This window comes from Anopheles darlingi, chromosome 2 (assembly GCF_943734745.1).
Source record: "Anopheles darlingi chromosome 2, idAnoDarlMG_H_01, whole genome shotgun sequence".
Classification (NCBI taxonomy): Eukaryota; Metazoa; Arthropoda; class Insecta; order Diptera; family Culicidae; genus Anopheles; species Anopheles darlingi.
Window position 1 is genome coordinate 16,544,592 of NC_064874.1, and position 25,387 is coordinate 16,569,978.

The window sequence follows — 25,387 nt, forward strand, 5'->3', positions numbered from 1 at the left end:
CTGGCTGGCTAACCATTGCCAGTTAAGATGCTGCCCGCCCGCCCTCAATTCGCTCCTATCCATGTTTTGGTCCCTCGCATCGTGGCCGGATTTTCTCTTCAATTTTAAGACTCTTCAAGACCCATTTCTATCCATCATCATGATCATCAGCGGCAGCCTCGTGGAATCATCTTCACGAGCTCTTGCGTGCTCTCCATGCTAGCAATTGCGTTCCGCGTTCCTAGAATGCGCATATTGGGAAGAGATCTGCTCCCGGAGATAGATTATTATTTCATCTCTGGGTTCTTCTACGAATGAAACGCGATTCTGATTATTATTCTAGCTGTTTTAGCTCTAGAGTGCAACGCGCCATGTTATGCATTTGATCTTTGTTAGATGTTTCTAGACGACACATCAACGTAGCGGTGGTTGTTATGGTAGTTGACTGTGTGGTGTGATCGATTAGGAAGGAACTTATTGAGCCCAAGAAGGCGTTGTGTCCGTCTGTGGTTTCATTATGAACATAACATTGCAGTTACAGCACAAGAATGCAATTGAGGTTAAAATAGCTTAGTAGTAGCCAACATCAATTCACAGAAGATGTGGTTAATGGTAACCGTAACAGGGAATCGGATAACTTTTGTCAAAATGTAAAACCAATATCGTTGTTATTTTTTTTTTCCAAAAAATACCACTAAACCACACCCGAATGACCCCTAAAACGTGGTTGTAATTGTTTTGTGATGGGGTATCTCTCATCAAATTTTGACTGAACAGTTTAACCCAATCGATTGCCACACATCCTATACGACACCGTTAAACGGAAAATAAAGAGAAAAACCTACAGACATAACAGGAGCGGGGGCAGCAAATACGAATGCACGATCATAGCAGTCCGGATGAGACGAGAGTTGATGGGGCCTGTCTTGACCATCTCACCACAACGTTTCTCTCGGATTCGTACTAACTAACGGTCAGCGGGATTCTGTGCACACCATGCTTCATTTGTTTCAATTGAAACCCATCACCACCGAGCGAACATCGCTGCAGAAAGGCCTTGGTGGACCGATACATCACGTAGAGACGCGTAGATTGATCTTGCTCAACCCGGACGGCACCAAGACGTTCTAGTGGGTGGGATCGTGCGAAGCGATACCCAGAGACGAACCATGGAAGGATGGATCGCATTTAAGCAACGAAAGCGCAGAGAGTGTACGTTTGATATCCAAGGGCAATGAAGCGGACCAATAACCAGGTTCCTCCTTTCTCCTTCTCCGCTCGTAATGCATTTCACCTGTTGACATAGTTGTGCATGGAACACATGAAACACATAGAAAAAAACGGCTCGTGGTGTTGTCCACGTGCCCAGCGATTGATGGTATGTCCGTTCTCAAGGAGAGCAGAAATTAGCATACCCATCCAGACCATGCAGGGGAGATTCCCTCGCACACGACGCGAGTAAGTGTGCTTTTATGAAGTAAGCCAGTGCGCGAGCAACAAGTAGTAAGCAAGAGTTAGACATGTCGTTGGATTGGTTGGCGCGTTACGCTGCGTTGGTCGGTGTGCCGGTCCAACGCAGCACACGTTCACGATCTCATTGCGATCGTCATCACCATTCTCGTCACCCATCGATGAAACGTAGAGTTTTGCGGATGGTTAATTAATTAACTAAGTAAAGCGTAGTATGGTGAGCCATTCCGTAACCCAACACTTTCGGAAGTGCGCCACAGTGTGGCGCAAGAGGCGAGGAAACCGTGTCGACTCGCGAAGGGTTATTCTAATTGATCGCAACGAGGTTCTCCACACAAAAAAAAAAAATGGATCCAATTGCTATTGCGTTTGTTTGGAACATTACACTTTCCGCATGAACACGATCGGCGCTGAGCAACGGGAGATTAGCCAACAAAACATCCGGCGATACTGCTCGTCAGCATAAATCGATCGTCACGTCATGCCAATTCTTGCCTTCGCTTGGGGTTTCTTTTTGGAGTTGAGCAAATAGCGAACCAAACGCAAAGCAAATAGACTCGCTGTAATCTCTCTCTTTTTTTAGAATCCACCAGAAAGCTAGAGGAAGGCTTGCTTATCACGACAGCAAACGGGGACGGGTTCTTATCATTAAATTGCCACCTAACTAACAGCTACAGAAGTGTATGAATCACGCGAAACTTCGATTCCTATAGGAATCACACATATCGTGACAATGTTCGACGAATCGCGTTACTTTTGGGCGGGTAGCTAGGTAACCAAGCGATCAGGGGATCAGTTACTTTGGCTTACTCATACTAGGTGTCGCTACACAAAGTAACCTTTGTTAGCGCACTAAATAAGCATCGAGACGTCGACAACGCTGTACATAGGCTGTACTAAAGAAAATTTGCATTTTACCAGCCCAACCGACATCGACGACGACGTCAGCTGGTGGGGCTCGAGAATGGGAAGCAAAACACAATCCTTTGCACTAGGTCATGTGCGATACTGAAACGTGCCACTGCCCGACACTCAGCATTTCCGCTTTTCCATGCGTATTCGCGAGACACGCAGAGCCTCAACTACCGTACGCTCGCAAACCGAACCGAACCATGCACGGTCGAGCATTGTTTTTGGGGAGTTCGGTATGCAAATTAGTACGGCACGTACAGGCAAAGGGGCGGCGCAACGTTCAGTTTTGGTCAGCGCGTAAAATCGTGAAATCCAAACAAAAATGTGGCACGTCGCGGTGGTGAGGGGCCTTCTGCATTCTTGCAACACAGCACCACTGAAGGGAATGGAAGGGGATGGAGTCTCGCTAAAGGGGGCGTCGTTGAATCGGACGTCAGTGTTTACATAGTACGGGGCCGAGTTTGTGTCACTGTTAGCCGCGATTGTATGTTTCCTATACAGACGCACGCGACATCATCGCCATGCATCTACTAATCATGGCGGGACTCGCTTGTTATTCGCTCGTTGCTGCGATTTCTCGTTTGGAGCGCGATTTTAGCGAGAACGATGTTCGCGGTTCGGAATGCAATTCCTGTCACCGATGCTTTAGTCATTTCCCTTTTCGCTAGAACGTGCCTCCCTGGTAGTGGCATCTCTTGGTGAAAGGATTCCATTCTAGTTCGTCAGGCCCGTTCCGCGGCTTGGAATGCGTTGGCCTGGATGCATCCGCCATACGGCATAGAAACCGTGGCCAACCTATTTTTTGCCCACTTAGATCGCAACCTGTAAATGCAAGCGAAACTACCAACGTGAAACGCTGGAGAAGATTTGAAACTTACATTATCATAAACAAACAAAACGTGCCGTGTTCCTTTATCAGCTCATCGCGTTTCTGCTCGCTCACTCTTTCTCTCTTCTTTGTTCCCCTCGGCCTGTTAGCTGCTGCGGTGAGGTGTTATCCTCTTCCCTTATCAGCCCGAACCGGGACAACCCCTTTCGGTGCGTGGCGGTTCCAGCAACAAGATGGTCACACTACCTCCGGGGAGGCCTTGTAAAGAGCGGAATTGTGAAATGCACTAATGAAAGCAGCACAGCAAATCACGAGCACCGCCACCGTCAAGTACGCGATAGGCCAACCGTGGAATTTGCCTGACTTGGAAGCGACTTTTTCACTATTCTTCGCATTCGTTTGCCGCTCACTCTTGTGGACACTCCCCGGCGAGGGGGGGGGGGTTCACGACAGCTCGTAGGCCGCTGGCCACCACTGCGGATGCAAACAATAATCTTTTTACTACACACGTTCTGCCGTTCACGATCCGGTGCCACAAAACACACTCCTGGTGAAACTACTGCACAACCGAAAATCACGGACCGAGCAGGGTGGAAAAAGACAAAAAACATCAAAACAGGCCAACACGGAGTTGTGGGTGGAGCAGGCGGATGCACCCACACTACACGTTGCAGGGTGGTGCGTAAGTTGTCACCATCATCATCGAATGTTTACACAGAAAGCCCGATATCGATTATCCGCGTATACTAACGATAAACAGAATTTCCACCACACTATTTCGCACTCGTGTTCTCTTTGGTAGGCCTTTTGCAAAGCAAAAAAAATGATAAATCCACGGAACGGCCGAGCGTGTCTGGGCCAGGGTACCCTATTAGCAAAAGGTATGCAATGTTGCCGCTTAATATTTAAGCGATCATTAAGGGCCCACTTTGTATGGAAGCTGGCCGCTTTTAGACTCCTTAGTGGCCGCTAAACAGCAAGGGCTACATTACTCGGTAGATGTACATAACGTTACTCGTGTAACGGCATTCGATGGCGGTGATTGGAAACCACACAATGTGCTTTTTGGGCAAAAGTGAAAATGGAAAAAATGGTATTTTACCTTAAAGTTTAGTCTTTTTTTAAAGATTAACCGAATCTGATGCTCTCTGAATGTAATTGATTCCATCGGTATATCGTACGATGCGGAGTTCAGGATTTTCCGGATCAATTCGGTGTAACCCAAGCAACCACAGGTAGCCTTCAGTTCTCATGAGGAGAACAATAAATCCCCCTTAAGGCTCCAACAGTTCTGCTGCTGACAACAATCAGAACACGAAATCCCCCTGAAGGCTCAAACAGTTCTCCTATGAGAACACGAAATCCCCTCGAAGGCTCAAACAGTTCTCCTATGAGAACACGAAATCCCCCTGAAGGCTCAAACAGTTCTCCTATGAGAACACCAAATCCCCTCGAAGGCTCAAACAGTTCTCCTATGAGAACACGAAATCCCCTCGAAGGCTCAAACAGTTCTCCTATGAGAACACCAAATCCTCTGTCCAACACCAAATCGTGTGAAATTTAATTTTTTTATTATTAGTTCAAGTGGCGTCGAGATTCGAGCCGGGTTAAGCCGTGCTGTCAGATCGCGCACACTTGAAATAAGCTCTCTTTCCTCTTGATCGTCGACGCGACCGGACGTGCTTATCGTGTGAGCAACATCTGCGCTTTTTTTGGTGATCATTTTGGGAAAAACCCTCGCGTGCATCGACAAACCACCGCAAAACTTTGTCCGACCGTCTCTTCTATTAGTGCGGACCCGAACCAGGCTCTGAAGTGGATCCGAACCAGACCGTGTGTGGCCTCATATAACGTAAAAAAATCCAATACGGCGACCTTTCAAGTTCTAAGACACCACCTCTCTATTTGATACGGCATTGACGTTCGCAAGTGCGTAATAACAGGAATGATCATGGTAAGCATTGCGAAAATCGCTGTAAAAAGTGGAAGATTCTTAACATTTTCAGCTTTTCCGTACGCTATCACCCTCTTCATCGTTTCTGTTGACGCCGCAAGTGCTACCAATTATCACCATCATCATCAGATGCAGATAGGCAACAACAGCAGCATCCGGTACATCATGTACCGCCGGTGCAAGTACCTCGAAAATTGTCCTTCTTTCTCTGCGTTGGTCCTTCTGCTAGCACGCGTGCTAGACAAGGGGCTAGTTGAGGCACGTTCACTAATTTTAGAAACCGAAATGAGTTCTTCAAGTAGAAGGTAACTAACCATTTAACCATGGTGTCCCATTCTTAGACATAATCTCCTTTCCAGATGGATCGTTGCTATGCTTTTGCTCGTTTGCCTACAATCACCACTAACAACTGCCTCGCTTTTGGAATATATTTGGCCTGCGCAGGGGGACACGGGTAAGCAATTGGTAGCAGGATTAGGTAGGTAAGCTGCTTTCAATAATGTCCCTTTCCAGGCGATCGATACTTTTCCGGGAGTACCGTATGAGCTGAGGAAGAGTTCATACGGGAAGCATCGAAATGGATCGGAATGACGCTGTCCAAACTGGATCTCTGTCATCATCGGATCGTGTTGAAGCTGAAGAAATCCTGCCACGAACTGAACGGAGAGCAAATGGGGAAGTTGGCGGTGATGCTGCTCAACTGTCAGTCCGATTCCGAGGGCCGGCCTCTGTTTCCATGCACGGATGAGATGTCGTTGCGCCAGTGCAGGGAACGGATGGATTCTGATACGTGGAACGCCTATCATCTGATCACGAACCGTGCCAAAGCAGTATGTGCGAGCGTACGGCATGAACAGTTTCGTGGATTAACGGAGCTCACGGTGAATAAGTTGATGAGCACGGCCCACGAGCTGCTGCGGATGATGGGTGAGCTAGCGGACAGTCAACAGAAGCTGCAGAGCGTTACTCGGGAAGCTATCGACGAGACGGTGGGCAACAACGAGTGCATTATGCACCAGCAAGTTGACATCATGAAACTGTCCGAGGTGCATCGGGCAAAGGTCGAGTCCAATTTCTGCGAACTGGTGCGCGAGAAAAGTTTAATCCGAGCCGAGCAGCAGGAGGTGGCCGTATTGTTGACAGATTTGCGCGCTCGGATCGATGGTAGCATGAGGCAGCTAGAGCAACAGCCCAAGCGCAGCAAGGTAAACCACGATTCCCTGTTGACCGATCTAGAGCGTTTGCAGGCAAACGCAGCCGCCATCGCGACCAAGATTGATGAAACCGGGATTCATTTTGTCGAGCATCACCGTGTGGCAGAGCAGCAATACCGCTACACGTTGGAGCAGTTGCAGCGTATCAACGCAACCGTTGCTAATGTGCTACAATCTTTGGGCAGTGTACGAGACGATTTCAACCGGCAGCTAGCATGGTTTGCGGAGAAGATTAGTGGCGGTGAGAATGCACTCCAGAAGGCGTACATCATCTTACTGCACTTTAGCTTTCTGCTTGTCGGAATGATCTGTCTAGCCTTCGTTGGGGCAGATAAACTGTTGCGTATTGCACTAATCGTGGCCGTTCCTTGCAATATGATTGGAGGACTGTTGGATTTGTTTCAACCGGATATTTCGCGGCTGTTCATTGCGCTGGGTTGTATAGCCTTCATAGTTCATAATAAATCCTAGTTTTTTAAAATTAAAATTTGGTGTTACACATATATTTGTAGAAAATAAATATATATATCATATATATGTATGTATATGTATATGTACACAATATATACCGTCAAATAAATATATATATATGTACACAATATATACCGTGCCAGCGCACCCTGCGGACAAAATGGGAACTATTTTGGGGGATTCAGCGTTCTCATCAGACGTTCTGATGGGCATTCTGAATCCCCCAATTTTGTATGGAGAAATTGCTGCAAATTTTGGGGGATTCAGAATGCTGATGAGAACAGCCTAGAGTTCTGATCAGAATTCTGAATCCCCCAAAATTTGTTCTCCTTGGTTCCTTGGGAAGCTATTGGCGCGCACGATGTGAACTTAGCGCAACTAACGGTGAATTCGAAATTGCACACATTTTTCCAGAGTACCTCTTATCTCGTCTAGTTATCATCCTTTTAATTAAATAGTTTCTCATGTTCTGCTCTATTTCCTTGAATCGTCCAGAGCCTTGCTTGAAAAAGAATTCTATTTGCAAAGGCGGTTGTAAAATCGTCATGGCACCAAATCATGGTATCACGTCTCCAAGCAGTCTCCACGGAAACTAGAAAATCGTTGTACTTTTGGCAAACCCCATCCGAAGTAACCATAGCCTCAAGTTTGCGGCACGAGAAAACCTCATTTGGATTCAGTCTATCGTCTGAGATTGAAGCGAAGAAATTTGGTTCATCCATTTCCTTTTGGTAGGGTCTTTTTGTCGCAACCTCGTCACCGCCAGCGTCTGGAATGTCGATCAATATTTGGAAACGGATTTTGCGGCCCAGCATCAAATCGCTCCAGTATCAGACCAGCAGAAACATCCAGCATGGCGTTAAAATTACCGAACAATGCTCGAATCCGGCATCGCGCGGCTTGGTACTAGGAGTGTATGCGGATGAAAACGACCGGCTAGACATCGGTGTCCTAACGCCCACCGCAGCCAAGTATAATGAGGTAAGTGGGTGAGTACGTTCTGGCCGCAGCGCCCCCTAATCATCCGATACTGGTTCTGGCTTCTCCTTTTGTCCAGTCGTACACGAGCGGAAAGCTGCTGGAACTGCTCCGGCTGGCAGGACCAATGCCACGGCGCGGTGAGGTCCGAATTCTGTACAACCTCGAGCCAACCTACTCGGCTGTGGCTGTTTGCGGGCTTGGCAGCGAGTGCCTCGGGTACGACGATGTCGAAAAAATGGACATCTCTAAAGAAGCGATCCGCATAGCGGCCGCACGTGGGTGCCAGGAGCTACAGAGTCTCGAGACGAGCCGCATCTACGTGGAAGACTTTGGTCACGCCGAATCGGCCGCCGAAGGAGCCCACATGGGATTGTGGGTTAATCAGGAACTTCGGGCGGTAAACAACCGGAAGTTCATTCCCCAACTGCAGCTATACTACGAACCGGAGCTACCGTGCGATGCGAACGGATGGCGCATTGGGTTGGCGAAAGCGGAAGCGCAAAATCTAGCCCGGCAGCTACAGGAAACGCCCTCGAACCACATGACACCCACCACGTTCGCACAGAATGTAGTTCAAATTTTGTGCAACTCAGGTGTGAACGTGGAGGTAAAGGTGAAAGGATGGGCTGAAAACCAAGAGATGACCTCCTTCCTTACCGTCGCGAAGGGATCCTGTGAACCGCCGATTTTCCTGGAGCTGAGCTACTACGGTACCGACACGAAGGTTCCACCGATAATCCTGATTGGGCAAGGTAATACGTACGACAGCGGTGGCCTGTGCCTGAAACCGATCGAAGCGCTGACCGATATGCGCGGTGATATGACCGGAGCGGCCTGCGTTGTTGCCGCCAGCCGGGCTATTGCTGCCCTGAAACTTCCGGTCAATATCCGCGCCTTGATTCCGCTCTGTGAGAACATGATCGGTTGCAACGCCATGAAACCGGGGGATGTAATACAGGTGCGGAACGGCAAGAGCATCGAGATAGTGAAGACCAGTAACGAGGCTCCGTTGGTGCTGGTTGATGCGCTGCTGTACGCGGAACACTTTGGACCGAAGTACATCGTGGACGTGTCGACCATCTCGAAAGCGGTTATCGAGTCGTTCGGCAAGGTGTGCAGTGCCGTGTTCACCAACTCCGAGGACCTGTGGCAGCGTATGCAGAACGCCAGTATTCACACGGGCGATCGCGTGTGGCGTCTGCCGCTGTGGGATTACTACCGTGAGCAGATCTGCTCGGCGGAGCATGTCGACGTCCAGAACATGGGACAGGGCCAAGGGGCAAACAGCTGCAAAGCGGCCGCATTCTTGCGCGAATTTCTACCGTGCGGTCAGTGGATTCACATCGACGCGCTGAACGTGCTCAAAACGAAGGGAAACGATTTTCCGTACATCCGGCGTGGCATGACGGGGCGACCGACGCGAACGCTGATCGAGTTCATTGCTCAGAGTGTGGTTCCGAGTGATGATTGCACGAACGGCAAACCTCAAAAGAAGGCTCTACACTTGTGAATAATGGTGCTTTAAATGCTAAACTTTTAGTTAAGTAAAATTCTTGCAATTGATAATCGGGATGTTTGTAACGGTCTTCGTTGTTCTGCTGCAGTTCGAGTTTCAAACAGGTTCAGCGAAAGTTCGAATTTCGAACATTTGACAAACTCCTCCGGACGGCGGACCAAACGGATAAAATAAATTAATATTTACAAGTTTCCGTTCGCTTACTAGGTTTCTCGCTAACTTGTGATAACTGGACCACTATTTACTCTACCTCCAAAATGCTTGGCCTACGTGCGTACTCGAGGGCCGTCGGTAAGTGTGCTAAGATCGGATGCTGTGACCCAGAATTTTCTCAAAACTGCCTCCCACATTGTGTGTTCGAGCAAAACAAAGTCACGGCTTCGAACCTTTGGACTCCGGACTCCGGACTCTCCGGTGTTTCTGGCGGTAATTCTGCCGTAACAATCTCGTATAATAATGCTTTCCGCATACTCCTTCCCCCATCGCTTGTAGCTCCGCTGCTCCGCCATCGAGATGCGGATATCTCAAAGTACCGCCGTACGATTGCCAGCTTATCAGCACTGCCCGATACACACCAGATGCTGCAGAAAACATGCCGTGATTTTGCAGACAATGAACTGATCCCGAACGCGGCCAAATTCGACCGTGAGCATCTGTTCCCGGCCGAGCAGATACGCCAGATGGGTGAGCTGGGCCTGATGGCGGTTTCGGTGAAGGAGGAGTACGGCGGAACGGGATTGGACTATCTCGCGTACGCGATCGCGATGGAGGAGATATCGCGCGGATGTGCCTCGGCCGGTGTGATCATGTCGGTCAACAATTCGCTCTACCTCGGTCCGCTGACACACTTTGGCAATGAAGAGCAACACCAACAGTTTGTCGTTGGCTACACCGATGGTACGAAGGTGGGATGCTTTGCTCTGTCCGAACCGGGCAATGGGTCGGATGCTGGGGCCGCCTCGACGACCGCCATCCGCCGCGGTGATCACTGGGTGCTGAACGGAACAAAGTGTTGGATCACGAACGGCTATGAGGCCGGTGCGGCCGTCGTGTTCGCTACCACCGACAAATCGCTCAAGCACAAGGGCATCTCGGCGTTCATCGTACCGAAGGATACACCCGGATTTTCGCTTGGCAAAAAGGAAGACAAACTCGGCATCCGCGGTTCGTCGACCTGCTCGCTGATATTCGAGGACTGTGCCATTCCGGCCGCGAACCTGTTGGGGGAACCCGGCTTCGGGTTCAAAATTGCGATGCAAACGCTTGATGCCGGACGCATCGGGATCGCTAGTCAGGCGCTCGGGATTGCGCAGGCATCGCTGGAGTGTGCGGTCGATTATGCGAACAAGCGGATAGCGTTCGGGAAGCCGATCGCCAAGCTGCAAGCAATACAGAGCAAGCTAGCCGATATGGCCACCCAGCTGGAGGCGGCCCGTTTGCTCACGTGGCGAGCGGCCTGGCTTAAGGACAACAAAAAACCATTCACCAAGGAAGCCGCCCAGGCGAAGCTGGCAGCTTCCGAAGCGGCCACCTACTGTGCCCACCAGTGCATTCAGGTGCTCGGTGGTATGGGCTACGTTTCGGATATGCCCGCCGAACGGCATTATCGCGATGCGCGGATTACGGAAATCTACGAGGGTACGTCCGAGATTCAACGGCTCGTCATCGCCGGTGCTGTACTGAAGGAGCTGACGAAATAAGTGCTGGTGGGCGGAGAGCTGTGGTGCTCTAACTCTGAAAACAGGCTTTTATTCGAACGTATTTCGGAATCGTTGTACATTGTTATGTGTGAAATAGGGGAGGATTTAGATGTTCGTTTTTGTGAAAATAAAATAATAATACTCGGTGAGCCCGATACAAAACCATACACCAAATTAATCATTCCTTGTAGCATAATGATATTTATTCGAGTGACTATGTTGGGCCTACTTCTATACATAGTGTATACATACACGCACACACGCACACATACAGCCACGTTATCCCGCGATTTACTCCTTCATGATTAACCACTAACATCCTGGATCCTGTATGCATGAATGACCTACGTAACCGACTTCGTAGCAACCAAGGTAATGGTTACAATCCGAATACAGTAAAACCATATCGTGTGCTACCTCCGTTTCGCTTCTTGACTCTGCTAGGAAGTGAAGGATCATTATACACCGCAGACAACATTGCGCGCGACTTGCGTTCCTCTTTTTACGCACCCATTCAATTAGATAGAAAGTTAACAAAATAGTTTACGGAAAATTATCACAAGTTTTTGCTAGTTTTGTTACACATTTACCATCACCACCTAGGACCTTCCTCGTTATTAGTCGTTGCTTGGCTCGTGTTTCACCCACCCTATTCATCGTTCCTACCTTTGCTCTGATCCTGGAATGCTGCTGGCACGAACGTAGACGCCCTGAGAGCTCCTCGTACATGCTCATCACTACCTGCTAGGTCCTGCGTGTCCTAGTGGATCTTTTTCGTCGCAATTAATAGCAGGCGAGCCCGTTGGTTCCTGCGTGTTAAAGCAAACAGCGCAGCAGGAACAGCGCTGTGGGGAAAAGGATAGTAGTAGTTTGTGAGATCCGTTATTGGTGAGAGCTTGGCTTCTTCTTAATAGTATCGTTAATTGCAAAACAAAACAAACAAACAAAAGATGATCGCCTGGGGTGTCTTTTTCGCGTACTTGTTTGTTCGTATTTCCCCTACGAGCCTTCCGGATAGGGATAGAGAGAGCCGTCGGAGATCTTCTACAATCGGCTTGAGTGTGGCTAGAGGACTGTCTTTCGCCGTTCAATTGGAATCCGTATCATCCTCATCGAGGTTAAAATGTAATCGCTTCTTGCTCGGGAGGGAAGCGAACCCGGACGAAAGAGAATCACAGCCAGACGGGGTCGTCGCAGCGAAGCCTCGTCCACCAGAATGCAGCAAATGAAAGGAACAGTTTGGTGTCGCCATGATCGAGGAATCATGGCCGGAAGTATTACCACCACCAGCAGTTCTACCACCACCGCCACTGGCAGGTGATTGACCTTGTTCATCCTTGGGTAGCGACGTACTGAGTGGCCGAATATCGCTATCGCTATCATTAAGGTGCTTCAGTTTCTCTGCCGTTGTGTTGGCGTGGGCCGCCGACGTCGCCGTTCGGCCATGCAGCGGCGTGGATGAGATAGCGTGACGATTGTGCGTTTGGGAATCATTCAACAGCGATAGATCATCGTCTTCGTCTTCTCCAAACCTGGTGATGTGGGAGAGTGTAGAAAATGGGACGGGATGTTAATGAAAGTCAGCGATTCGGATTTCAGCGAGGATCATGTAGGAGGAGATCGCACTTACCATAGTACCCGCAGTGGAGAGCAAGGTAAGCGATTCTGATGATGCCGTAGACCACTCCCCGATTGGTGGTGTTGCTGGTGCAGCTGGTGCAACAAACTATTCTGCATCTGGTGCAAATGGTGATGATTCAAAGGCGTCGAGTTAACAATCCTAATCGAAGGCAACTGCGACGGAATCGAGTTATTCAAAGTCGGTGTACTTTGCATGCTATCCTTTGATCCCGGTGATTCCGCGACACCATCACCGTCATCCTCCTCTTCGCCTCTACCGTAGAACGAGTCGCCCTGCAGTGTCCCCGAAGATTGCTCCTGGAACGATCGCGAAGCACACTTCGAGGATCTTCTGTTCTCGCGATCCGATGGCCGCTTGCGGTGCTGTAACCGGAAGCATGCCACCAACCACAAGAGCGCTCCAGCAATAAACTGCCGAAGGGAGAGCATTTTGCGCCGGAAGAAGCCAACGATACCGCGCACTAGACGCGAGCGGCTACGATCTTCCCGTAGCTTCTGAATAGTCGGATGGTGCAGCAGTACATCGACCGTGGGCCGTTCTTCCGGCTGTACACGAAGCATGCGCTGTACGATATCCCGCAGCACTGGCGACATCTTCTTCGTTAACTCATCCGGTAGTGGCTGGGTACTGCGCAGCCGGTGCCACATGCGCCCATCCTTCGGCAACTCCAGATTGCAGGCCAGCTCGAGCGTAGCCAGTCCTAGGCTAAAAATGTCGGCCGCCTTCGTGTAGCGCCCTTCCATCAACTCCGGGGCAATGTATCGCGAGTCTCCTTCGGAAGCGTACCGGCTGTTTCCCTGTGTAAGATCGAACACGAGCCCAAAATCGGCCAGCTTGCACGTACCGTCGTCGGTGACGAGAATGTTGGCCAGCTTAATATCCAGATGAATCAGATTCCGATCGTGCAGGCTCTTCAGCGCAAGCAGGAGATCAAGCAGGATCGACCAGATCCGGCTCTCGGGCAGTTCGACCATTGCCACGTTCTCCAGGCTCGATTTGCACAGCTCCATCTGCATGTACAGCCGCTCATCCTGTTCCCAGGCCTGGTACAGCTTGACGCAGTTCTCGTGGTCGGAGAACTGTTCGTAGCGACGCACCTCCTCGAAGCACGCTTGCCGGCAGCGTTCGCTACGGAACAGGGCAATCGATTTCTTCACCGCATAGAGCTGGCCATCGGTGCGGCTCCGTACCTTGAATACCTCGCCGAACGATCCTTCGCCAACTTTGGCAAGCTGATCGAAGCATTGCTCGTAATAGGATTCGGTCTTGCTGCGATTATAAAGTGCGCTCAGCTCACTCTGGCTGTCCTCACGGAACGAGATCACATTGGCAGCGGATGCGTGGACGCAGCGGTTGAAGCTCTGGTGGAACAACTTTGGTGGCCTGCGCAAGTGTGACGCGACGCGCTGCCGGTTAGCCTATGGATAGCAACAACTTATAGCAGCGCTTTTTGGCACGAATTTAAAGCAAGCATCACATACCTTCTTGAAAGTAAACGAGCAGTCATCGTCATCGATGAACTCCGGCACGGGCAGCAGTGATTTCATGTTCTTTCCTACCTGGCCCTTCTTTTTTGAGGTTATGCTTCTGCTGCAACACCCGCCTAATCGTGTTTGGTAGCTTTTGTTCTCTATTTTTAAGGTGCGACTTACAGTTGGAACTAACGCATAATGCACTCGGTCGAAAGTGCGCTCTCTCTTCACGAATATGCTTCACCGTCTTTAAGCGTCCGTGTTTGGGAAAAAAAACCTTTGCAGAAGCGAAATGCGCTGGCGCTCCGGTATTGTTGTTCTCTTCCGTTACTTTCAAACGGCGTTGACAACCCGTTAGCTCATTTTTTATGTTCGAGTAGCTCAGTTACGGGATTTAATTATTATTTCTCTTTTGATGCGAATATCTGTAGCAAATACAAATGAAAATCCGAAAAATAGAGTTATCTCAAACAAGAAGCATAAATACGGAAACATGATTGTTCCATTTTTTTTAGTTGCAAATGTGTTGCATTTTTGTACATCACTGTGGAATGAGCTACTTGCATTTCAAGTTTTGAATTGTCGCTGGCTAAACGAACGCTCCGCTTCTTCCAGCTGCTTGGAAGAAGCGCGTAATCGTCTGCAACTGTAATCCGGGTGCGCATCGGAGTGCTTTTCGGTAAATATTTGCAATATATATAGTCGTACTGCGTTAAATGGTGCCTTGAATGAAAAAAGGAAGTATTCTGTTCATTTCGAGGTAAGTAAAACTATCCCACCCCCAAAGGTTTCGATGCATCACGAGCCTTTTCTTTCGCTTCAAGCCGTGGACCACGCCGGACAAGATGGAACTACCAAAGTTTGAAGAACAGATTAGCAAATTGCGTCTCGGACTCGAGCAATCCGATCGGGCCTCATTCAAGAAGACACTCGCACAAATGCAACGATTGGCGGATGATTTCAAGGGCCATGCGAATGAATACATCTGCCTCGCACACCTCGCCAAAGATTTGATCGATTGGCTAGTCCGCCAAGAGCCAGCGACTGCCGTGGAAACGAGCCCCTGGAAGGCTTGCTTTAAGCTTGCCGAGAGTTTTCTCGAAAACTCTCGAAACGCACCGGCACAACTACGTGTTTACTGTATTAAGATGCTGTATAATGGAATTTTAAAGCTTAACGGCAAGCAGCGCGCCCAGGTCCTGCTCATAACGTTAATGGCACAGTTCGAGATAACAGAGAAGGAGGTGGTACTATTCCAACGAGTCAAGCGCATTGCTCTTTCGAATCTGCCCGCTCTGCAAGAGGCCACCGACCGTGCACTGTACGGTGCGGCCGCCTGCGATGTTGTAATTGAGCTACAGCGCAAACTTCTAATCCAAGCAGCCGGCACACACGGATCGAACACCGATGGGCAAGTACGGACGGTAGTCTTGGACTACTTCCGGGAAGTGTTCAGTACCAGTATGGTGATTCTGAACCGCTTTTTTGCCTACGATCGCACCAAGGCGGAGCAGCTGTTTCGTACTGTGATGGAAACGATGAGCACAACGGTTCGACTCGACAAGCCGGAGCTGATTGCCCTGTTCGAGGATGGCTTGGAGTACGTTGAGAGAATACTAGCTTTCTGCGAAAGCGAACCAGAGTACCTGAGATATGGGGAGTTTTTCAACCTCTTCCAGACGTTAAAGGAGGAACCATACGCCACCATTGGCCAAATGGTGCAGCAAACGGTAAAGCTTGTACGCAGCGACCGTCCTACGGTGTACCAGTATGCGACCCTCGCTACGACAGCTCGCACCTTGTATACCATCGCTCCCTCCGATAAGCTGGTAATGAAGGTGATTATTCTCACTGCCATGAACAGCTTTTCGCATCTAAACAGCATGGGTTCAGAACTGGTCGCCGATCTGAAGCTAGCCGCGGCTATGATCGAACTAGTCGAAAGGTTGTTACCCTTCGTGCGCCACTGTCCTTCCCGGCAGGAGCAACAATCCCTGTGTCGCAACTGCTCCCAAATCCGGCGTCATCTGGCCGATCGATTGCTAACGATTTTGATCATCATCAGTATTAATCAGATGAAGGGAGCAGCAACGGATCGTACACGGTCACCGGTACAGCAGACCCCCGCTACCAGCTACACCATTTCTCGGGTCTGTGAGGTGTTCCAACGGAAGGTGACGCTGCTGAAAGAATTGGATTGTGACCTCAAGCGTTCGCTACTACACTCTACCGCACGCCAAGCGGTGGTGTATGTGAAACACGCAATGCAAAGTTTACGTCAGGCCGCAACAGAAACCGATGATGATAGCTACGAGAACGAGAGAAAGGAATTGATCACACTAACGAAATGGTTTATCGAGCTGAACAGCACGGAACGATTCGATTTTCTATCCGAGTTTAAACTGCTTCGATTACTCGAGGGCTGTATGTCCACGAGTCCGGCATTCGTTTGGTCTAACCTAAGCATCCAGTTGCTAAAGTTGCTGCTTACCATTCGTGACAACAAATGGGAAATGCCTACCGACGAAGCCAGCAACATCGCTGGCATCGATGCGATCAACGACGTGCTGCGAGCGATATTCTTCTTCCAAGGAAAAGCCCCCACCGATGATCCGGTACGATCGCTCACCGTAGTGCAAATGTACTCCCAGGAGCACTACGATCGGTTCGGATTCACTTTTGCCAGCGAGCCCTCAACCAATGAAAAAATAACGATCATCACACAGGAAATGGCATTCGTGGCCAAGTTCAAAACAGCTCCCACGCTGACCAGTTATTTCCAGCAGCTGAGCATGCTGGGCAATGTGCGTCAGCATTGCCTCACGTTCGGTATGGCGCTCTACTCGCTCAGTGAACAAGAATGGGAGAAGCTGCCAGCACGGCAAATCAACGAGTTATGGGCCGGTCTGCAAAGCCACAACCCGAGCACCGTTTCGGAACAGATCAAGCGCGAGGCATCGTTTGCCATCATAAGCTACCACCGGTTTTGGTATCTTAACCAAACCTCCAAGAACCGGCTGCGCGAGATACCGTTGGAGCGAGAACATCTGCGTAATGGACAGCTGGACGAACGGATACTGCTCGCAAACCAGCTGGATTGTGAAACGCAGACACTGGAGCAACTGGATGCGCTCCGGCACCACTTCTCGGCGATGATGAGGCTAATGTGTGTCGAAGGGTTCCGGTCACCGATCCTCGCATTGCTTCCTTCCCTCATGTACGTCACCTCCTTGCTCGACAGTACGGCTCGGTACTGTCAACTGAACTACTATCCTCATCGGGCGGTTGAACTTCAGCTGCTGGGTTTGCTATTGATCAGCCAGCGCCGGGCTGAAAAACCATACGATCAGTGCGCCGCGCTAGGGTTTCTGCTCGAGCAACACCACGTGGCGGCGGAGTGTTTGCCGGTGTTTTACAGCGATACTGATCAATGGCCAGCACATGCCGGTGGAGATCTTTCGACGTTACCAGCCTTGGCGCAGCGTGCCATGGAATTACTGCAACGCTGCTGCCACGATCCTTCTCCGGGAGAGGAACCGACAACGTCGGCTGTACCCGAATCGCGTCGCTTTCCGTTGCTCAATCTCTGCCTAGCGCTGGCCATTTATAGGGGATCGAGTAGCAGCAGGAAGGGGCTTGAGAGCGCACTGAAATTGATCCGGCGTACGCTTGCACTCGCGGACAAGTGGGTTGATCGAGCGGAACTATCCGATGGTAACCATCAGCTGCTAAAGGGTCGCACGGCACAGATCCTGTTTCGGTTAGCGACGGAGTCGGGTTTACCGTTTCCTGCGTCCGTTCCACCGGTAGCCTTCGTGAAGCTGATGGTTACCAATTTCAACGATCTGCAGAAGGTCTGCCGGGAGCAGCTGCTAACACTTTCGCTCGCTACCATTGAGACAACGGTGGCCGTGCTGCAATATCTGTTGGTCCGGTACGAAATTGGATCCTACATCGAGGGATACATCGAGCAGATGCTGAAGTATACCATCAAACGTGGTGCCGGTTTGCGGGTGCTACAGATTCTACTGCTTTACGGCAATGTTAGTGCCGATATGCAGAAGGTAGACCGCAGTGAGGTATGTCACGGTTGCTGCTGGCTAGCGGTGATGGAAGCGTGAATCTTGTTCACGACCATTCATTTGTTTCCGCATATTACAGATGGCCGTTGGAATTCTGAATCGTTTGCTAATGCACCGCACGATCGGATCGGTAGCTCAGTATCGGATCAAACCAGCCCCAGGACAGGTGGCCACTGGCCTGAGCGACGAGACGAATCGTGTGTGGTCAATGCTACCATCGGCTGCATCTGTTTTTGGTGCCGTGCAAGATGAAATCGATGGAGTACGAAAGATTGCGAAAGAATCTTCAACCGAAAGCAGCCTGGTAAGTGTTAGAGACAACGAAACCAATGTAGCAGCAATTTCTGAGATCTTCCTATCTGTCCTACTACTTAGCCACTTACTGTCGAAGGTCGCAGGCAAGCGTTCACGGGTGTCACATTGCAAGATAGCGACGGATTATCGGCAGGACAGGAGGAACTGCAGCAAAGGGTCGAAATGCCGATTGAAAAATATTTAATGTTTGACCACGAGCCTACCTGTGGTTGTCCCTACTGTCAGTCAACGTTGCACAAATGGATGGCCTTCCGAACGGCGGCCCTCGCGGCTCGATACGCGGTGCTCAATGGACAGCGACCGGTGGCACAGATCGGGCACTACTACCAAGCCATTACCGATCATTGGCTCAAGGTGATGGAACCGCGGGTACGACAAGCACTGGCTCAACAGCCACCAATCGAACCCAGCTCCTCCAAGGAGTTGTGGTGTACGGCCGGATATCGCTCGGAACTGGCAAAGGACGTCATGCGTACGATGCTTCATCGGGCACAGTTTGAAGAGCGGCAGGGCAACTGGGCTTCCGTAGTGCCGGTTTACGAACGTGCCGTTTCCTTATGGGTGGGCATACCACGTTTGATCGTCGACGAGGCGCTGCTAGAGGACCTTCGGTTCAACCAACACTTAGCACAATCGATGCTCGAGGGTTGGCGACCCGATAAAGAGGCCAGAAAACGATCTTCTGCTAAATCGAGGATGAGCTATGGTGACTTTTTGGCCTCACGCAAAGCTTCGGCTTCCACCGATGTACGTAATCTAGGTGCGGAGTTCGATAAGCTGCAGCTGCGAACACCCGTTAGCAAGCCGCATTCGGTGGCATCCCGTGGTCTACCAAAGACGGTGGATCGTGTTAATGAGCTGCTGCGGCAGGCTGCTTCCCGTCGGCATCAGCAAAGGCATGCTAGTGGTGTGGAGGATCGAGTTACCGCACCCCTTACCACGGCTTCCGCTCGCAAACCAAAGACGGTTAACATATTCGTCGATTCACCACCGCCAGCACCAGCGACGGAACGACGTGCCAATGGACGACAGAAGAGAACACGAATTGAGACCAGCTCCGCCTCACCCTTTGATCAGCTAACCACACTGTCCTCCGGAGCAGCAAAAGCAACAGAACGAGTGGACGTGGTGATGGACAGTAGTTTCGCTAAATCTGTGGTGCCGATGTCACACATTGTGGCCAATTCGAAATTACCCAGCTCGGGCACCAAATCGAATCGATATCCGTGCGATCATCCCACACCTGATGAAGCGGCCAGTACTCCAGCGACACCAGTAAAAGCAAAAGAAGCGTCACCCATCAACTCGGCGATTGATAGTCCCTCGTTGAATAGGTCGTTTCGAGATGTGCTTGTCCTGGGAAGGAAGAGGACCGTGGAAACTGTTGGTCCAAAGCAAGAAGATCACGATAGTTCGAGCGTCATTGTCGTGCTGGATGACTCGGATGAGAGCGTCCACGATGTGGTAGAGGCAAGCTTCGTCGATTCCCGATCGACACCATCCGTATCTAATTCAGCACTGTCCCTGAAATCGTACTCCGCACGAAGAAATGAGGCTCACGGTGGCACCCCCATGACGGCGACTAGACGACGAGTAGATCCTCAAGGCTCCTCCTCATCGGCCACGGCTGTAAAGCGAAAACCGGCAATGCGAATGACCAAAGTTCGGCTTCAATTCGATGGGTCCAGTCCACAGCGAGAGCGATCGGATTTGAAGAAAACGAAAACATCATCTACCTCGAGCTCCAGCAATGCACCCAGTGCGATCACGGCAAGCGAACAGAGAACCACTAGGGCCCGCCGTGTAGGTACACCAAGAGTGGCATCTCCTACACCACAGCTGGCAGCCACCGTTGCCGCTGCTCCGGTGGAGGTGATCGTGCTGGATGATACGAGAAGAGAGAGTACTGGTGTACCGTCGCAAGAGAATATTGCCAAGCGTACTAGGCAGCGCAGAAAACGTATTAATTTGTGATCGTTGGCGGAGAACTGGACGGTGGTTCGATATGTCGGAGATATGCTAGTGTTCCTGCTGGAGTTTTTTTTTTCTTTTTTGCTAGAGCAATATACAAAGGTAGATTTTTTTCCGGTAATGGATTTGTGACGCTAGCCGCATAGAGATTTTATTTCAAGAAAAAATTGATTCAAGTTGGAGTTGGAGAGTTTGAATGTGAATGCTGTTAGTTCTATAGAATAAATTTAAAATAATCAATCACCTGCCATAATTCATTGACACCAGACAAACCAGGGGTTATTTTACTGCAGGAAATATGTATTCTTCTTGTTTTAAGCCCGTTATTTCAGCAAAAGAAGCAATAGAATGATGATCCCAACACAAGAAAAAATCTTTTTTTAGCTCCTCCTTCTTGAGATATGGAAAAGCATCTGGAATAGGATAACCAAAAAGCTGCTTGTTAACATAAATGAAATAAGCTTTAATATTTCCATCATAAATTTTGCTTTATAGTAAAACAGTTATTTTAGACTTTGTGCAACACCGTACTCATAACACCATTGCTTGATGGGTCGGCCGCGGTCTGAACGTGCCTGGTCGCAGCTGCCGCAAGCAACGCGTGCTGTGTGTGGAAGGCTTAACGGGTTTGTTCGTAACGGAAAATAGTAACGTAACGTAACGCAGTGGTAGTTTGTTTACCGGTTTTGGGTATGGTGCTGTTTTACGTGTATTTTCCGTGTATTTTCGATCAACCTTCGCGAAATCTCGGGTTGGACAGCGAATTTAAGCTTTTACGTATACACTGCAACTAAAACGCAACTTTGGAGTGTTAAAAAACGTACTGGGGACGGCACGCGCGTTCGCTAACGGGCAGTTTGTTGTACCGGAACGACCTTGCAAGTGGCAGCAAATGGGTCCCCGCGTCTCCCTTCCCTCCTTCCCCCCCTATTTTCTCATGAAACGTGAATCACTCCGTCGTCCGTTAACCCAGACCAACCGACCAACCCACCGACGAACGAACAGTTCTATTTTCTTCCAAAACACACGAACGAACAAATCCGCAACCCCACGGTGTTCCTGCTGCCTTCTGCCTCGCGTGTGCTCACCTTCGTCCAAGGTCCCCGCTACTCGAGAGGCAACTCATAAATTTTACAATTTCCGATAATACGACGACCGAGTGTGTTTTTGGGGTCGCGGCAGCAGCAACCTTTCGCTCGCGAATCGCTCGTTCAAACTGCACGGCATTGATCGTTGGTTTCTGTCCATGGATCCTTGTTTCTGCACTAGTCGAAGTAGTTTGCAAGCTGCAATTTGATTGCCGCAATGTGTGGCTAGACTGCAGCTCTCCCAAGCGTTGGACATCATGATACACGCCTTCCCTATTTTAGGTTCTACATTATCCGCTGATGGGTGCGCGCTTTTTTCAGAGAAAAGTAACCTCTTATCAGAAGGACCGCGAGACCGCCCGGTCATGCGGTCCCATTGACTCCACAATCAGCCACGGGGGAGGGGGAGTTCATCGTTATCATTTGAACGCGAAATCGCGAGAGCGTGGAACGCACCACGCTCACGAGAAAACGAGAGAGATCCGAAAATTCTTGCTCGCCCCAAAAAGACCGTGTGCGTGATCCCCAAGCAAAACGCACCTCCCAGCAGCCAGGAACAGATAAACGCTTGGCGATGGTGGACCTTAGCGAATCTCGTGAAGGCGGCACTGGTCCCAGCCACTATCGCAGTGCTGCTGCCGCCACCTATCAGTGCTAAGGGAACGTGCATTAAACCTGTGCCGTAGTGACGGTCCATTTGAATTCTTGGTTCGATTCGGTGGGAATCCTTATCCTTTCTTCCGGTTCCGCATAGTTGCCGAGGAAGGAACAAGAAGTCGTCAGTAGTGCACCAGAAGGGCAGCAGTAGTAGTAGGTGTTCCTGTAAAGGCCAATGTGTGGGATGGCTCGAGTGCGGTGATAGTGTTCCGGGGCGTGTGTCTGTGTTCTTTAATTTCGTTTCGTTTTCGGGAGTTTTCCGCCGCGTTCGATGTGTGGCGTTGTGCCCCCATACAACGCTTGAAAACACCCAGCCAGTCAGCCAGCCACCTACGACCGACCTATCGGCCAAGGCTACGGTGGTGACGGCGGTGGCGGCCAAGACATCGCACGAGCGAAAAGGGCGTGCGCGGGCCCCGTGAAACGATAACGGCCGACAACGGTGGAGCAGCAGCAGCAGCAAAGAGCAAAGCAGGCGTTGAGTGGCGAGGGGCCTCTGGCAACCAAACCACCAGCAGCAGCGTCGTCGTCGCCAACTGTGTAAACGTTCTAATGTTGGCTGGAGCAAGATATTCTTCGTCGTTGTGATTTGCCAGCCCTATCGGATCGGATAGGGTGGCACAGTGCCGAGACGTGGTCGTGGAAAACTTCCTGATTTTGTGCAACCACCCCAAGGGTGGCACGTCGTTCGTGAAATGGTGTGCGTGCGTGCCCGGTAGGGAGGATGGGATCGTGTTAAGTTTGGTGTGAATCGCGCGTCCAATTTCCATCCCACCAGGCCATCGGTCCCCTCCAGGCGTCTTCTACAAGCGCGCTGTGTGTGGCGCTCCGGGGATTTCCTCGATTCGCGCGGCGCGTTTGTCGCGAAAGCAGAGAAGGCTAAAGGTGAGAGCGCACGCGGGAGCCAGATAGAGAGAGAGAGAGCGAGAGTGAGAGAGCGATGGCATTTTCTCACCGATTTTTCAGAAACATTCATTTTCTCATTCAACATTTCTCATCTCTCACGTGCAAGGGCTTACTGCATGAGAACACGGCGCTTACGAACCCCATCATCACCGTGTTGAGGCCCGGAGAGTTTGAGAGGAAAATTTGCTAAACACAACGACGACGGCGACGACGACTACGACTACAACGACAACGAACAGACGGAGAAGGTACCGGAATACAGCCGCCAGCTGGGGGTGGCTGGGAAATCGCGGCTGTCAGCTCGATAGATGGCCAACGTCGAACAGCACAGAGCAACCTGCGCTGCTGCAAAGAACAGCATCGCTCGCGATAGCGGCAGCAGCAGCAGCAGCAGCAGTTACATCCAGCTTCTGTGCTCCCCAGTCGTGCTGTTTGTGTGTGTCAAGTCGAGTCGAATCGGGTGATCGCGCATTCTTGTTGATCGATCATCGAAGTGAGCCAAGCGTGTTGCTGAGCCGCATTTTCGTGGGTTTTCCACTCGAAGACGACGGCGGCAGCGACGACGGGAGTAATCGAACAAAAATAATAACAAAAAAACGCGGGCGCACAAATACAGCAGTAGCGGTTAGTAGCCAGCAGTAAGTAGTAGGCGGTGCGTAAGTAAGTGCGAGTTCTTGCCTTTACGGTGTTAGTGGACGTCGTGACCACCGTGCGTCGTGTGATGTTCCGTGTTGTTGTTGCTAGTACCGGGAGAAGGAAGAAAGATTGTTAAATCCACGATCCCGCGATACCGTTGCGTGCCAGGAAAAGTACGGGGAGTGAAAGTCGTTGTATTTGTGTTCTGAAACAAGAAAAAGCAGCAGCAGCAGAAGAAGAAACATAAGAAGAAACTCGGGAAGTGTCCTTTTCGCCAGCCTGCCAGAGTGAGTGGCCAGAAAGGGGTGCCCTTAGCCCAGTCTAGCAGCGCCCCATTCATTAATTCTTCAATATCTCCCGTCACCCGCAACGCTTCGGTCGAAGTTTCCGCAAAATGTGCTGCGTTTGTGTGTGTGTTTCGCTTTGGGTCAGCAACGACGCGCTGCGCGTTTCAACAACAGTTCGTTAACTAACATAACGGTGCCGGTTTCTGGCGGGTGAGTTTACGTTAAAACCATTTTTCATCCCCCGAATTTACGTATTTCGTGCCTGTTCGTGCCCGGGTTCGTAGAAATCGATGAAATATTTGTACCGCGTTTTTTGCGGGGCGCGAACGCGACGACAAGATGCCGCCGTCCCGCTGAGAGCAGCTGTCAGATGTCAGAACTACCACTTGCAAGGTGGCTACTAGGATTAGACAAGTACTATTTGCACGACCAGCACAGGGCAACTCCACAGATCATCCGAAAATGGGGAATGGTGACCAACGACATCGTTTCGATTTCCTGGTGCTAAACACTGGGAATGCTTCTAAACGTGGAGTTCCCGACCGCACTGCCGGATACCTCGAGGAATCGCCGAAGGAACAGTACATTAGTGCGTTATTAGAACGTTTCGTTTGCCAAACGGTGGCATTCTTTAACCAGATAAGGTTGGAGGATGGTAGAGGTGTTCATCTGTATGACCGCGCACGGTATGAAACACCCGGTTGCTGCCCCTGCAAATCCGTTTACCCAACCCTCGACTGCCTGGTGCCGTGGCCGCGCCATCGCTATAAAACAAACAAAAAGCTCCGGTCTTTCGTCCCGGATGAGGGCATGAGCGGGATGCAGGTCGGACTCCCGGGATGTTTACTTAACACAACACCGAAGCCCCGCCAAACCCCGACCAACTGTCACCCGGTTCGGCGGCTACCGATCGTAGCAGCCGCCGCCACCGTCGTCACCGCGCAACGATGCGTGCCTCCGTAGGATGCGCACAGGTGTTTGCTCCAAACGCGGATGATAACGCTCTACACAGTGGGGTCTCATTGTGCAGACGATGGCTCACTCGGAAGCCGCCCACCTCCAGTATTTATTTTTATCTGGCTTTAAGAAGACGGAAGTAGAGGCATACGTTTGAAGTTTTCCTTCGCTTCGTTTTGTTTTTTTTTTGTTGCTTTTCTAACAAAACGCGCCTCTATGGTGCCTAGTATTGGTCTCGAAATTATGTGCTGGGGTGGGTGGTAATGCTTGGCTATGCTACACTGTGCCAATGATGATTCATCTGTTTACTCGGTCGAGGCCGTTCGGTGCGCTCTGGCTGGCCGGTGG

General features: G+C 50.4%; 7 protein-coding genes across 14 annotated transcripts in view; 5 read left to right on the forward strand and 2 right to left on the reverse strand.

Moving 5' to 3' along the window:
• Nucleotides 1–4,055, reverse strand: part of LOC125951071 (TBC1 domain family member whacked) — an 8,223-nt gene extending 4,168 nt beyond the window's left edge. The window contains exon 1 of the mRNA XM_049679594.1: nucleotides 3,240–4,055. The gene's annotated coding sequence lies outside the window, so the exon portion shown is untranslated. The remainder of the gene's footprint in view (nucleotides 1–3,239) is intronic.
• Nucleotides 4,056–4,415: 360 nt separating this feature from the next.
• Nucleotides 4,416–6,845, forward strand: LOC125952700 (protein brambleberry-like). 4 transcript variants are annotated; one of them, XM_049682334.1, is made up of 4 exons: nucleotides 4,416–5,144; nucleotides 5,197–5,449; nucleotides 5,504–5,598; nucleotides 5,658–6,845. In XM_049682334.1, the coding sequence occupies exon 4, from the start codon at nucleotides 5,732–5,734 to the stop codon at nucleotides 6,827–6,829; it is 1,098 nt and encodes a 365-aa protein (XP_049538291.1). In that variant the 5' UTR covers nucleotides 4,416–5,144; nucleotides 5,197–5,449; nucleotides 5,504–5,598; nucleotides 5,658–5,731; the 3' UTR covers nucleotides 6,830–6,845. The 4 variants fall into 4 exon arrangements, with proteins under 4 accessions (XP_049538291.1, XP_049538290.1, XP_049538292.1 ...); XM_049682333.1 differs by having other exon boundaries at nucleotides 5,246–5,449; XM_049682335.1 differs by having other exon boundaries at nucleotides 4,416–5,119.
• Nucleotides 6,846–7,603: 758 nt separating this feature from the next.
• On the forward strand, nucleotides 7,604–9,320 carry LOC125951773 (cytosol aminopeptidase-like). Its single transcript, XM_049680801.1, has 2 exons — nucleotides 7,604–7,810; nucleotides 7,887–9,320. Exons 1-2 carry the CDS (start codon nucleotides 7,604–7,606, stop codon nucleotides 9,318–9,320), a joined length of 1,641 nt encoding a protein of 546 aa, XP_049536758.1.
• A 138-nt stretch (nucleotides 9,321–9,458) lies between these two features.
• LOC125958750 (short-chain specific acyl-CoA dehydrogenase, mitochondrial) lies at nucleotides 9,459–11,193 on the forward strand. The gene is made up of 2 exons (XM_049691720.1): nucleotides 9,459–9,617; nucleotides 9,819–11,193. The coding sequence occupies exons 1-2, from the start codon at nucleotides 9,584–9,586 to the stop codon at nucleotides 11,024–11,026; spliced, it is 1,242 nt and encodes a 413-aa protein (XP_049547677.1). The 5' UTR covers nucleotides 9,459–9,583; the 3' UTR covers nucleotides 11,027–11,193.
• A 90-nt stretch (nucleotides 11,194–11,283) lies between these two features.
• On the reverse strand, nucleotides 11,284–14,437 carry LOC125958733 (membrane-associated tyrosine- and threonine-specific cdc2-inhibitory kinase). Its single transcript, XM_049691719.1, has 3 exons — nucleotides 14,150–14,437; nucleotides 12,657–14,086; nucleotides 11,284–12,558 (listed from the first exon to the last, which is right to left on the reverse strand). The coding sequence occupies exons 1-3, from the start codon at nucleotides 14,213–14,215 to the stop codon at nucleotides 12,114–12,116; spliced, it is 1,941 nt and encodes a 646-aa protein (XP_049547676.1). The 5' UTR covers nucleotides 14,216–14,437; the 3' UTR covers nucleotides 11,284–12,113.
• Nucleotides 14,438–14,797: 360 nt separating this feature from the next.
• Nucleotides 14,798–20,850, forward strand: LOC125948983 (uncharacterized). Its single transcript, XM_049675566.1, has 4 exons — nucleotides 14,798–14,900; nucleotides 14,965–18,219; nucleotides 18,302–18,526; nucleotides 18,598–20,850. Exons 2-4 carry the CDS (start codon nucleotides 14,986–14,988, stop codon nucleotides 20,509–20,511), a joined length of 5,373 nt encoding a protein of 1,790 aa, XP_049531523.1. The 5' UTR covers nucleotides 14,798–14,900; nucleotides 14,965–14,985; the 3' UTR covers nucleotides 20,512–20,850.
• Nucleotides 20,851–21,899: 1,049 nt separating this feature from the next.
• LOC125948984 (1-phosphatidylinositol 4,5-bisphosphate phosphodiesterase) overlaps nucleotides 21,900–25,387 on the forward strand; it is a 37,841-nt gene continuing 34,353 nt past the window's right edge. For 4 of the 5 annotated variants that reach the window (XR_007468622.1, XR_007468623.1, XM_049675568.1 and 1 more), the window contains exons 1-2: nucleotides 21,900–23,138; nucleotides 23,266–24,292. The gene's annotated coding sequence lies outside the window, so the exon portion shown is untranslated. Of the gene's footprint in view, nucleotides 23,139–23,219; nucleotides 24,293–25,387 lie in introns of all 5 variants that reach the window. The other variant, XR_007468624.1, reaches the window with a different exon arrangement.